The 13,632-nt window shown below is 46.3% G+C and overlaps 1 protein-coding gene and 1 long non-coding RNA gene across 6 annotated transcripts in view; one reads left to right on the top strand and one right to left on the bottom strand.

The window, feature by feature from the left end:
- The window catches only part of Mgat4d (MGAT4 family member D), a 44,633-nt gene extending 35,692 nt beyond the window's left edge, over window positions 1–8,941 (bottom strand). For 3 of the 5 annotated variants that reach the window (XR_005872797.1, XR_005872798.1, XR_005872799.1), the window contains exon 1: window positions 8,753–8,934. Coding sequence is in view for 2 of the 5 variants with exons in the window: in XM_040734845.1 (XP_040590779.1) it covers window positions 8,753–8,846 (94 nt within the window). In the remaining 3 variants the exon portion in view is untranslated. Of the gene's footprint in view, window positions 1–8,752 lie in introns of all 5 variants that reach the window. The other 2 variants (XM_040734845.1, XM_013118866.3) reach the window with 2 other exon arrangements.
- Window positions 8,942–9,052: 111 nt separating this feature from the next.
- Window positions 9,053–9,794, top strand: LOC121135704. Its single transcript, XR_005872800.1, has 2 exons — window positions 9,053–9,168; window positions 9,292–9,794. It is a non-coding gene; the product is annotated as an uncharacterized LOC121135704 (long non-coding RNA).
- The last annotated feature ends 3,838 nt before the right edge of the window (window positions 9,795–13,632 follow it).

The following is a 13,632-nucleotide window of genomic DNA, read 5'->3' as shown; positions in this document are numbered from 1 at the left end:
GCAGGCAGCATCCTGCATGATCCCTGCTGCGCTTCCTTGGCTGTGAGTCCCTGGAGTCAAAGTAATGCTACATGGAATAGGAAGTCAGCTGCCTCCAACTTCCTACCTGACTTTTTTTTCTTTTTCAATAATACTCTGTAACCCAAAACTGAGACAAAGCCTTTCCTCCTGCGAGTTGCTTTTGGCAAGCATGCTTTACTACATCAACAGATTGCAAACCGGAATGAGGCCAAATCCATGAAGCTGAGGCTTCTTTATAGGGGTTTGCTTTCTGTCATTTCCAGGTACAGATCCTGGGAAAGGAAGACATGGATGTCCTCGAGGCAGAGATTCGACGTGAACAGGCGCGTGCTCTTTCTAGACCCCACACTTAAAGACAGGGGCCAAGACTTCCCCTTCCTCTTCCTGTCTGCCCCTCTGGTCTGTTGTCAGCATGGCTGTGTTACACCAGGTCATGCAGGTGAAGATGGTGCCCTTCAGAAGAAGAGGAAGAGAGCATTGATTTGGAAGGAATTCAGAGCAGAGCCACTGGTGAAGTTATCTCATGTAAGGCATCATTCTGCATCCTTCTCAACATGAACACGCCCACATGCGTCCAGGGCGAATGAGGGACCAAGCAGCTTCCAACCATAGCTTTCTTGTTACCATTGTTAGATGTTAGTAGGGAGTGATTCCCAGCCGAGAAAAATCTCATAGGCGCACAGAAGAACAAATATTAACTGTACTTCTACTTTAAAAACCTCCGGATGCAAAGGCAGGGGGATCTTTGTGACTTGAGTCCAGCTAGCCTGGTCTACGTAGTGAGTTCCGGGTCAGTCAGGGCTACGCACTGAGGCCCTGTCTCAAACAACCACCACAGAGTGCTTAATACCTTATGTTATGTGCTCCAAGACTTTTACCAGCTTCTGTTTCTCATTTTCTCACATAGACATCAGGTAAATACAGGGAAATAATTCAATGCATGGTTTGTTCTATATCAGAAAATGTGGGTTTCTGTGATAAATAAGCCCCTCTTTCTTTTCTTTTCTTTTCCTTCCTTCCCTTTCTCTTTCTTTCTTTCTTCCTTTCTTTCTTCCTTTCCTTCTTAAGGCCAACATGATGACTCAGCACACAGAGAGTTCTCTAGAATGCAAGTTTAAGAACAAGATGTTTGGGGTGTGAGTTTATTGAATTCTGGGTATCTGAAACAGTGACTTCCCTCTCTCACATATATGCATGAATGAAGCAAATGGATTTACCATATAAGAAGTGATTTTAGTGATTCTTGAAATGAATTGTGTTTTAGTCAAAAGAAATGAACTGCCCAGTCTTCATTTCATGGATACTGTTTGAGGTGTGGCCTCCGTGTATACTATGCGTGATCAGGGTTCCCTGGGTAACTCTCTGCCAGACAAACATGGGCTGGAGTTGCTACATTGTGGGTGATGCAATCTTCCTGAGACAGTCCCCTAAGGACCAGTTTGGTACACATGAAAAGATGAAAAGAGTGTTCTCTGGAGAGCACTCGTCACAGAAACAGACACGCAGAAGTGTTCAAACACATAACCGACAGTGGGTCCTGCTTCTTGCGTGACCTCTGTGATGAGTCAAGGTACCCGACTACAGCAGGACGCTCACAGTGCTTACCCATTCACGCAGGCAGTGAGCAGGGACAGTGTGAAACAGAATCCATAATAAGTTTCTATGTCATTATTTGTGAGCTGGTGGCCCAAAGAAAAATCCAGCTACATTATAAGGCTGAGGCAGGAAGACTGTGAGACTCAGACCAGCCTGGGCTACCTAGCAGACTGTCTCAAAAAGGGGAAAGAAAGCGAGGAATCCACATCTGTATGTTCAAATTTTCTCATAACTACATTTTAAAAGAGAAAAAGAAATAAGTGAAAATAATTTTACATTTTAATTAATCCATTATATCTAGATGACATTCCATCTGGAAAACAGTCAGTGGGGTTTCTTTTTCAGTGAAGTCTAAGCGGTGTGTGTGTGTGTGTGTGTGTGTGTGTGTGTGTGTGTGAGACAGAGAAAGACAGAGAGAGACACAGAGAGAGAGAGAGATGTTTTTCGCTCACAGCACCCTTAGCTTTAGTGCCTTAGGTGGTACTATTTGCCTCTTGATTGGGCCTTCAACTCCAGTTCACCATCAGCCTTCCAGAGGATCCCAGAGGGTTACTGAGTTAAGTCTAAATTGTCTGCCTTGGTTTACAAGGTCCAACACAATGCAGCTATGACCTGACTCCACCTGATGTCATTCATCCATGGAATGGCAAAAGGCACTGGATACAGGTGATACTTCGTGCCACTCAGAGGACAACATACAGGAAAATAATCCCAGACAAGTTTATTTTCTACTCTGTTTAAGTAGACAGTCTTTTTAAAAATTAAATTAAATTATTTACTTTACATCCCAACCACAGTTTCTCCTCCATCCTCTCCTCCTGTCCCCTTCCTCCTACCTCCCCTTTACCCCCCCCCAGTCCACTCCTCTGTTTCTCTTCAGAAAGGGGCAGGCCTCCCTTTCTGGGCGTCAACAAAGCATGCCATATCAAGTTGCAGTAAGACGAAGCACCTCCCTTTGCATTAAGGCGGGGCAAGGCAACCCAGTATGAGGAAGAGGATTCCAAAAGCCAGCCAAACTGTTAGGGGCAGACATGCTCCCACTGTTAGGAGACCATAAGTAGACCAAGCTACACAACTATCACATACATGTAGAGGGTCTAGGTTGGTCCCATGCAGGCTCCCTGGTTGTTGATTCAGACTCTGTGAGCACCATGAACCAGGTTAGTTGTTTCTGTGGGTTTTCTTGTGATGCCCTTGACCCCTCTGGCTCCTACGATTCTTCTTCCCTTTCTTCAACAGGATTCCCCAAGCTCAGCCTAATGTTTGTCTCTGGATTTCTGTATCTGTTTCCATCAGTCACTGGATAAAGGCTCTCTGATGACAATTGGGGTTGTCACCAATCTGATTACAGGAGATGGTCGGTTCAGGCTACCTATCCACTACTGCTAGACGTCTTTGCTGGGGTCGTCCTTGTAGATTCATGGAAGTTTTCATTGCTCTAGGTTTCTACCTGACCCTGAAATGCCTGTCCCCTCCAGTAATCTCTTTCCACACTCTCTCCCTTTATCCATCTCCAACCCCCAAACCCCCTACCCCCATCCACCCAGGATATCTCTTCTATTTTCCCTTCCCAGAGAGAGCCAAGCTTCCTGTTTGAGCTAATATCCACTTATGAGTGAGTATATACTATGTTTGTCTTTCTGGGTCTGGGTTACCTCACTCAGGATGATTTTTTTCTAGTTACACCCATTTGCCTTCAAATTTCCTGATGTCATTGCCTTTGATGGCTGAGTAGTACTCCATTGGGCAAATGTGCCACATTTTCTTTATTCGTTCTTCAGTTGAGGGGCATCTAGGTCGTTTCCAGTTTCTGGCTATTACAAATAAAGCTGCTATGATCATAATTGAGCAAGTGTCCTTGTGGTGTGATTGAGCATCCTTTGCATATATACCTAAGAGTGGTATAGCTGGGTCTCAGGTAGATTGATTCCTGATTTTCTGAGAAACTGCTATATTAGTCAGTGTTCTCCAGAGTCACAGAGCTACAGAATGAATCTCTCCTCTCTCTCTCTCTCTCTCTCTCTCTCTCTCTCTCTCTCTCTCTCTCTCTCTCTCTCTCTCTCTCTCTCTCTCTCCCTCCCTCCCTCCCTCCCCAAAGAAGTAGGCTCCAATGCCAGTGAAAAGATGGCTGTGCTGACAAGGGCAAACAGGTGAAGAGATCAAACTCTTCCTTCTTCCATGGTCCTCATACTGCTCCCAGCAGCAGGTGGGGCACAGATTAAAGGTGTGTCTTCAGGCCTCAAGATCTGGATTAAAGGCGTGTTGTCTTTCTGCCCCAAGATCCAGATCAGGTGAGTGTGCCCTTCATTTCTGGATTATAGTGCATTCCACATATAGTCAAGATGACAACCAACAGTAGCCTTCACAACCGCCATACTGATTTCCACACCAGCTGTACAAGTTTGCATTCCCACCAGCAGTGGAGGAGTGTTCCCCTTACTCCACATCCTTTCCCCTGCATAAGCTGTCATTGGTGGTTTTGATCTTGGCCATTCTGACAGGTTAAGATGGAATCTCAGAGTCATTTTGATTTACATTTTCCTGATGGCTAAGGATGTTGAATATTTCTTTGAGTATTTCTCTGCCATTTGATATTCTTCTGTTGAGAATTCTGTTTAGGTCTGTACATCATTTTTTAATTACATTATTTGTTTTTTCTTGAGTTCTTTATTTGGAACCAGTCCTCTGTCAGATGTGGGTTGATGAAGATTTTTTTTTCCCATTCTTAGGGCTGCCATTTTGCCCTATTGGCAGTGTCCTTTGCCTTACAGAAACTTTTCAGTTTCATGAGGTACCATTTACTAATTGTTGATCTCAGTGCCTGTGCTACTGGTCTTCTGTTCAGGAAGTGGTCTCCTGTGCCAATGCATTCAAGGCTCTTTTCACCTTCCTCCTCTATCATGTTCAGTGTAACTGAATTCGTGTTGAGGTTCTGATCTACCTGGATTTGAGTTTTGTGCAGGGTGATGGATGTGGAGCTACTTGCATCTTCATAAGCTGACATCCAGTTATGCCTAAGCTGGCAGTCTTAGTCAACCAATTACATTTGTTAAAATGAGGTCGCCCCCAAAGCACCTGAGGACCAGAGAGGGAGAGATGATAAACCCTGGGAAGGGGCCTGGGAATCCAGGTAGGAAGGATTTTAAGGCTAAAGGGATATTTGAAAACTTGAAGAATGTGTAAAATTTTCTTATATGGCAGCAGGCAAGGGAAGGCATTTAGACTAAGAAAACAATATTGTCCATGGATGGTGTGAAACAATCTGATGTTTTTAGAGTGAAGTAACTTACTGAGGGGATTAAGGAACCAAAGGCCTCATTGTTGAAGAATTGACAGCATGTTTTCAACTTGTCCATTCATTTGTAGCCAAATGTTGTTCCAAAAATAGAATATCTGAGGTTTTAAAAGGTGAAACGAAAAAGAGAAAGCATGTTTCTGATTGCCCTTTCCGCTTTATCAGGAAATGTTAAATTACACTAAAGTCAGATCTCTTAAATTCCCCATGAGCACATACGAAAGCTCAATGGATAGTGGGAGTGAACGCCCAACCTAAGCCCCGGGTATGCTGCAAGTGCTCCCAGACCACCTGTCCCCTTTCCAACACATTTGGAAGCTGGCTTACTTTAAGATGTAGGTGTTATTAAGTAAAAAGATGTGCACTCTTATACATTTGCTTCTTTTGCTTGTTTTACTTCTCAGACTGTGCATGCACGAACGTGCCGCAGCAGCTTGTGAGCAGCTAAAGGACAACTCACGGGAGTGGGTTCTCTCCTTCTACTATACAGTTTCTGGTTATTGAAATCAGGGCAGCAAAAACCATTTACCCACTGAGCCAGCCTCAGTTTATGCTTTTGAGACTCATCCCTACAAACGGGTCAAGCTGTAATTCATGCATGTTCACTGCTGCAAACTATTTCACTGATCAGAGTGCATCATAACATACTTTCAAGTTGTTGAAGACTGCTTATAGGGATATCATGTATCAAGAACACTTTATCCTATCTTCTAAGAAGTGTATTCAGGCACTCCTCTGGAATATATTGGATGCTAGCATCTCATTTAAACTACTTATCAACCTGCATATGTGTGTGTGTGACTCTCTCTCTCTCTCATGCACTCATGCACACACACACACACACACACACACACACACACACACACACAGTGGGAAGGGAGACACAGAGACGTTAGCCCATGAGAACAGAAGTTACCATGTACCAATGGTCCTGATGTGTGCCAGCTGGCCCTGGCGGGACCAGAATGGGACAGCTGTGCGGATGAGTGAGGGCCTGAACACAGGGTTTCCCAAGGGAAGTTTGTGTAAATTCAGAAATTCCAAGTCCTTGCCAAACATCTAGTTTCCTAAGTAAGGATCAAAGTGGCGGGGATGGAAAGGTAGCACAGTGTTTAAGAGTCTTTGCTGTTCTTCCAGAGACTCGGTGTTTATTTCCAACACCTACATCAGATGGCTTACAGCCACTTAGAGCTTCAGCTCCAGGGGATCTGAAACCTTTTTCTGACCTTCTCAGAAACTCACACATGTGGCGTACATGTACTAAGACACATAAATAGGTAAGTCTTTAAGCAATGGAGGCAGTTCCATGGCTGCTGGGGTTTCCCATGTTTATTAAACATTCCTGCTCTGTTTTCTTGCTAATACTAACGCAGCTCTGTCAGCTTTCCCTTGCCACGGGGTGCTGGGTGTGTATTTTTCCACGGTTCTTCCAGTGTTTCTGTCTTTTAAGGGTGCTTCTTGTGAACATCGTGATGTCGTTTGACAGCCACTCAGAAAGTGTTCCAGCGTCACTTTGGAGCTGCTGATCCACTTTCATGTTGTTTTACTATGGTTTTAGTGGTTAGGATACAGACTCCAACATGAACTCTTGAGCAGTCTAGTGAGAATTCTTATATTTTCACTATCTTAGTGCTAAAGTGGAGTACAACTTATCTCCATACCCCTTTTACTTTCCCATGCAATGGTCACCCCACACTGTTGCCCTGCAAATATTATATATTTTAAATTCCAGCAGGAATTCCCATGACAGTACTGAGTCCTTCCCTCTCCCACTTGGACGTGAGAGTTCCTCTCCCCAGATGGCAATAATGATGTATAAGTTTGTCGTATTTCCAGGAGTCCAGATGTTGCTGGGTGCTGCACCCTTCCCCCATGGGGGTCTGCTGACCAGCTTGTGACTTGGAGCTTCTAGCAGAATACCTCTTGTCCCCTCCTCCCAGTAAGGCCTGCATGCAAGTTCCTGTTTTCTGTCTGTCCTTATTGTCTAAATGCTAATTCCTGCTATTGGCCCATCCTTTGCCGGAGGGCCCTGGGAATGTAGGCTTCTGACCTTGGTGGTTTTCCATCATGCCTGCCATTGGTATATAAAGCTCCACTCTTGTTAAAATAAACGCCATTCTCCTTGCAAGAATGAGCCGCTGTCTTTGTCTTCATTTACATCCTTAGCCCTTCCCCTGGATTTGAGAAGTGTAGTATCCCCATAACTGAACTGGTCGATACAACTGGAATTTAATGTACTCTCCTGTTTGTGTGGGGATTTACCCCCTCCAAAGAGAGCCCAGGAGAGATACAATATGCTGCTCTAGGGTCAGTCTTTTCTCCCCCAATTAGGCCTGAGGCATGTTTCTCTGAAAATTGCAAACCATTGGGCCAGATAAAGAGGAACAGGGATGGAGACGTCTGCAAAGCAGCTTGCCAGGCAGTCCAGTTGAAGAGGTGCAGATCTCCAGGTAGCTGTGGCCTGAGGCAATGTTGCTGGGTCACCACAAGCCTGCATCTGCTTGGTAAAGATTCCTAGTTGCAGTAGCTTTTGGCAGAACAGCTCATAGAGACCATAGGTCACATCAAGGGATGAGTGGCCAGCTGGGGGACCTCAGCAAGACCCCAAAGCAGCCACAAGTAGCCTCACAAAGAGCCAACACTGGATGTCAGCTACAGAAGCATCATCCAGAGAAACCAAACCACCTGAGACTGCACCTTCCCCACCCCCAGACCCACCAACAAGTCCTCCCAGTGCTTATCAGGCAGGGAAGCACTGGAAAGGTGCCGGTGGTACCTCCCCATCAGAGGCGACCTCTTCTTCCTCCGGGTACCCAGTGGCTGGTGACCAGTCTGTGCATCTCCCCTGTGATGCCCCCACAAGGACAGCACGTCTGGGAGCCGGTACTGTCTTTTCCTGTCCCAGCCAATGTCTGAGTTCATGACGCAGGCAGTCCTACACTTCAGCTACAGATGTTGTTTTCCCCATAAGTACTGTGGAAACTCCGCGGAAAGGGGGGGTTTCTGTCGCCACCACTGTCGTTGATCTAGTGCTTGCAACAAAACAGCTACCGGCACACTCACTCATTGACCCAGTCATTGTTTCAAAAACCATTGGGCATGCTTGCTCTGCGAGATACACTTCTTTTCCCTGGAGACTAGGTTCATATCAGGGACAGAACGGACAAGAGCAGACAAGCGTCTTCATCTTCACCGAGTTTAAACAGCATCAAGCAAATCAATTGCTACCACGATCTCAAAGAAAAACAAAATGCTACCTGCCCATGGAGTTTTTATTTATTTATTTACTGTGCCTAAGTAACCCTGGCTGGCCTCGAACTCATAGAGATCTGCCTGCTTCTGCCTCCCGAGTGCTGGAACAAATGACAGCTAATTTTTAAAGGGAGAAAAGACTAGGTACTGGATCTGGCAGTCTTCCTGCAAATTCTCCCGATAATATTTAATCCTGTTGGAATAAGAGGAAAGGTGCTGGCGCTCTTGCCATGTCTGGAAGAGATCTGGAAGAAGGAATGGGGAGGGGAGGAGAGGGGAGAGAAAAGGAGGGGAGGGTTAGGGAGTGGAGGGGAGGGGAAGGGAGGGACCTTCTAGCATGAGGCCAGAGGGTAGGATCCATCAGCGCGTGCCCCATGGTGCCTGCGAGGACCCGTTACAGCCCAACTGTCAGGAGACTTGGGATTGTGCGCTCCATGGGGTGGGGGCAGTGGGGATGGCGGCAGGGGACCGCTAAAGTCCTCCTCTCCCTTCCTTCGGTCTTACAGCCGCGACATCGGGGTGGGGCTCCCGAGTGAGGCAGGATGGGGACCGATCGTCCCTGTCACCTCCCCCCGTCCCTGGGCTTACTGGTTTGGTTCATCTTGGAGATGCAGAAACAGGAAAAGCAAAAGAGCAGGACCGCAACGAAGGCGAAGAGCAAGTTCACGTTCTTGGCCTTCATCGCGCTGGCTGCGTCACGGCGGGTGGAGGCGACCAGCTTCCCGGCAGGCTGGGGACAGCACCCTGAGGCTGGCCTAGCAAGGCGCCTGCGCCCCGGACCCCGCGCGCCTGCGCCCCAACCCACACCAGCAGTCAATAGAGGGTACCCAGCCCTATTGACTATCGCGGTCCCTTCTTGAGTGCGCTTTATAGCTGTCTGGCTTGGTTAAACGAGAGAAACTGTGGGTAAGCCCAGGGCTGCCTGGCCCTGACTAGATACCACCGAGTTAGCATTTTAGCTTTTTTTTTTTCCCTGAGAGTAATCATCCGATTTTTATTCTAAGGTGAGAAACACATGGCACAGCCGCGGGGCCCCTTCATCTGTACTTCTGATTTGGCCTTTCCAGTCCGAACTCTCTTGGAGACTCGCGGGCAGTGTTTGGTGATAAGCAATTTCTTTTCTGCAGGAGAACTCCGGTTTCTGGCCCCTTTGAGAGCTTAAGAAAGATTCGGACACCTACCTGCTTGAGAATGTCATATGAATGCCAACGGCAGGCAGGGAGTTGTGATCCTGAGATGAAGAAGATAACCACTACACCTTTCTGCATTTCCAGTCCCAATGTTTCCCAGGTGTTTGCTAAGTAAACGCTCTTGGCAGCCACAAGGCAAGCAAACTCTGCTAGGTCAGGCACAAACTTGCCAGGCTATGAAGCGATGGAGAACAGCCATACTACAGAGAGCTGGGAAAAGGAAGACATCGCAGAAGGGCGTCGCAACAGTTTCCTGTGCTCATTGGAGCATCGCCTAATTTGTTTTTGCAGCGTTTCTGCTCAGATGTCTCACCTCAGTGAGACAAGCATCTTCCTCGAACTCCACATCTGCAGAGCGGAGTTTTATCAATGTCATTAGACTAAGTGGACTCACGGTTTTCACACCCTATTATTTATAAAATGTCTATGATCCTTAGAAACTTCTTTCTACGTGTTTCTGTTGTTATCGCCCGACACTCACATTGCGGCGGTGACATCCAAACTGGTCCCACTATAGATGCAGTCTGCGGCCCACGCGTCTTCCACTAACAGATGATTTCTTTCTGCCCGTTAAACCTGCTTGAGCAGCTCCCCTCTGCCGGGGATGGGCTCTTCAACTGGTAAGCAACCAGAAAAATGAACATTGCTGTAAAAGCAGCACGGAGCAGTAACAAACTACCAGCATTACCAGTTTCCTATGTCAGGAACTTTTTAAGCACGAGTATACCAATGGCTGCCACCAGGGGCGGTATTATGCTTCATCATCAACAACAACAAAACCAAACCTAAACCCAAAACAAACAAACAAAAAAAACCACACACACACACACACACACCCTCCAACCCCAAAACCAAACGTATTTGATGGGTCCTGGTAACAGAAAATTCCAGGACTCTGGCTGTGCTGGAATCCCTGGTACCTATATACACTTGGATCACTGTCCGTATATATGTTCATAGCTTGTCAAACAGACTCTTGCTGTGTTTTCTTCCTTTCCATTTGCAGAGCCCTTGAAAGGAGTGTGTCTTATTATTGTTCACGGACTATCACTGGAGGTCCAAAGTTATTTTTAGGTTTGTGGTATTTAGCCAAAGTTAAATAGTCAGGAATGGGCTCTGACTCCTAGTTGGATGACCAACTAGCCAGCTAGACTTACTTGTCACTACATCTATCAATTCCTTCCAAAAATCACCACAATGCCTTCATCAACATGATAATAACTATGTTTAGATACCGTCTTGATAGCTGTGATGAAACTGAAGAGACCAGCTATCCTTGGGGAAAGGCCACAAACTCACAAGTGTGTAGCCAACCTTGCTAGACTTTATCAGGGAGCTAGAGTTAGTCTGATTTATGACTCAAATACAGCCCGTTCAGTTTGCTGGACTTCCTGGTCACTTTCTTAAACCATGATGCTCAAGAGTTATCTGTAAGAGCTGCTGTCTTTGCTGAGGCACCTAGGATCAACAGAAAACACAATTGGAGACTGGGATTTCCACCTCCATTGTTTGACAAGGAAAGGTGAGATTTCCTGTGTTCTCCAGGAATTTGGCGGTGCCTGGCATTCACTATAAGGGAGCACTGGAGCAAGGCTTTCATTTTGACTGTCTCGTTGAAACTACATGAAGAGCACTTCTCTGTCTCATGAAGGTATTTGACTTTAAGATGGTATGACAAGGATCTGAACTATGGCCATCCTAATTTTTCAACAGGTAAAATCAAAAGCTGCATTTTTTTTTGTTTTTGTTTTTTTGTTTTACGAGACAGGATTTCTCTGTATTGTTTTGGAGGCTGTTGGACCAGTCCGGCTTCGAACTCACAGAGAGCATTATTTTTTTTTTAATTCTTTCTCTGCATCGTTATAGTGATTTGGTGCTATGCATTGTACCTTTTTCATAGCCTAAACGTCTATCTTCATACCTTAATTTGCCCTTTTTGTGTCTTGCCGGGATGTGAGCATATTTTCCACCATTATTATGGTCCATCCAGTAATTGCAAAAACATTTCCTATCATCCTTCCCACCTCAGCGCTGACCATATCAAACACCCTTGGACTCTCCACACAAGTCAAATGATGTCTTGGTTACTTTACAGTACACATCACGTTGACAAAACAGCTGGCTAGAAAGCATAGAAGACAAAGGCTTTTCACGACTCATAGTTCCAAGTGGAGACAGACCATCTTGGCGGAGAAGGCATGGCGGCAGGAGCTCAAGACTGGCTCATCACACTACATGGGCAGTCAGGAAGCAAGACCAGGAACTTTGCTTGTGCTATATAAAACCTCAGGGTTCACCCTGGGACACACTTCCTTCAACCATGCTCCACGCCCACCAAAGGTTCCACACCCTTCCCAAGTATCGCCATTGGCTGGAGACCAAGTGTGCAGAACCACGAGCCTGTGGGGGACATGTCACACTCAAACCACAACACTCCTCCTGTAAGAAAAGCTAGAATCGCCGGGGCTGGAGACCTGTCTCAGAAGTTAAGAACAGCAGCTGCTTCTGCAGAGGACCTGGGTTTGAGTCCTGGCACACACACATAGGGGTACACAACTGTCTGTCACTCCAATTCCAGGGGATCACATGCCCTCTCCTGGCCTCTATGGACACCAGGCACACAAGCAGTGCACAAACAGACGTGCAGGCAGAACACCAATAGACACAATATAAGAGTTTTAAAGAAAATTTAAAAATCTTTACCCATGCTAAAGAGTAGACCCTCCCTGCTCTGAATGCTGCATCTGCATCTTCGAAAGTGTGGGTAGGAAATATTTGGGGGAAATGACATTTGAACAATATAGGCTTTTCTCTTATTACTGCTAAAATAGCACAATAGAAACATTTGCCTTCTGGGAATAATGAGATATGCAGAAGTCACTTGTAGTGCAGTTCTGTAAGTTAGCAGGTGGCAGATGTCTGTAGATCACACTATATTATTTTACATCAAAGGCTTGAGTGTCTGTGGACTTTAGAGGAGTCCTAAGGAATATCCCCATAAAGACTGAGGGATGACATTTTCGTCCTGGGACAAAGCTTTCTGCATCCTGAGTTTGCGCACAAAGGGGTGGTACTATTGAATTTGGGTCATCTGTTAACCAAATGCTTGAGCTGTAACAAGTAGATGATTAGCAGCCATGTCTTCTTAGTTGGCCCCATAGAAGAAAAGCCAAAGAGGAAAGTTCAATGAGCATTTTCTCCTAGGAAGAGAGAAGATTTAATACACACACACACACACACACACACACACACACACACACACACACACAGAGAGAGAGCGAGAGAGAGACAGAGACAGAGACAGAGAGACAGAGAGAGACAGAGAGAGACAGAGACAGAGAGAAAGTGAAAGGTTCAGGTATTACTCTGGCCTGCCCTGTTACCTGGTAGGATGCACTCAGGCAGCACTCTGGCCAGCCCAGAGCTCTGTGAGAACCACACAGGTGCAAAGGACTCTTTAAAGGACTGACCCCTGCCTTTCCTGCTTTCTCTCTCTTACTCTTTTACTCTCTCTCTTACTCTTGTCTTACTCTCATCTCTCTCTCTCTCTCTCTCTCTCTCTCTCTCTCTCTCTCTCTCTCTCTCTCTCAGCTCTGCATGGTTACCTCTCACTCCCCTTTCCCTCCCTGTCTACCAATAAACTCCACGTGGGATCGTCGAGTCACGGTCTGTGTCTCGTTACTGGATAAACCTAAACATTTTAACAACAGAGAGAGAGACAGAGAGACAGAGAAACAGAGAGAAACTGCAAAAAGAAACAAAAATCTGGCTAGAGAAAAGCCCTTGGTGGAAGGGAACCGGCAGCCAGTGTCTGATCAGGGACACAGCTGGCCTGCAAAGATCCAGGGGCAGCCAGAGGCAGCCAGAGATTTCTTTACTCTTCCTGCCTTTACACAGAGAGCTCTTCCTCTGTCCCATTTGTTTGACAGCTCTTTCTTGATTGATCCTACCCATTTTCAAGATTTGCCACTCAGGGCCTGGTTGGTAATCCATACATCTGGACTCTCAGAGGCTGCAGAAACAGAACCACCTTATGCAGGAGCCTACAGAAGAGAAAGAAGGCGGCCTTTGACTCTCCCTGGGGTCGGATTCACTGGAGGCTCAGCTCCGAAGGCTTATCTTCTGCCCTGGGAAAGGAGCTCATTTGAGCAGTGACCAGCAGTTGCAGTTAGAGGGACTCATAGCTCCAAGACTATGTGATCTGCCTACAGAAGGGAATTATGCCTGCAGCTGCTTTCAGCCTCCCCCACCTACTGCTTCTGAGACCTACCAGCTCCA

This window comes from Mesocricetus auratus, unplaced genomic scaffold, assembly GCF_017639785.1.
Source record: "Mesocricetus auratus isolate SY011 unplaced genomic scaffold, BCM_Maur_2.0 Super-Scaffold_100041, whole genome shotgun sequence".
Lineage (NCBI taxonomy): Eukaryota > Metazoa > Chordata > Mammalia > Rodentia > Cricetidae > Mesocricetus > Mesocricetus auratus.
This window is presented reverse-complemented; position numbering and strand designations above follow the sequence as displayed.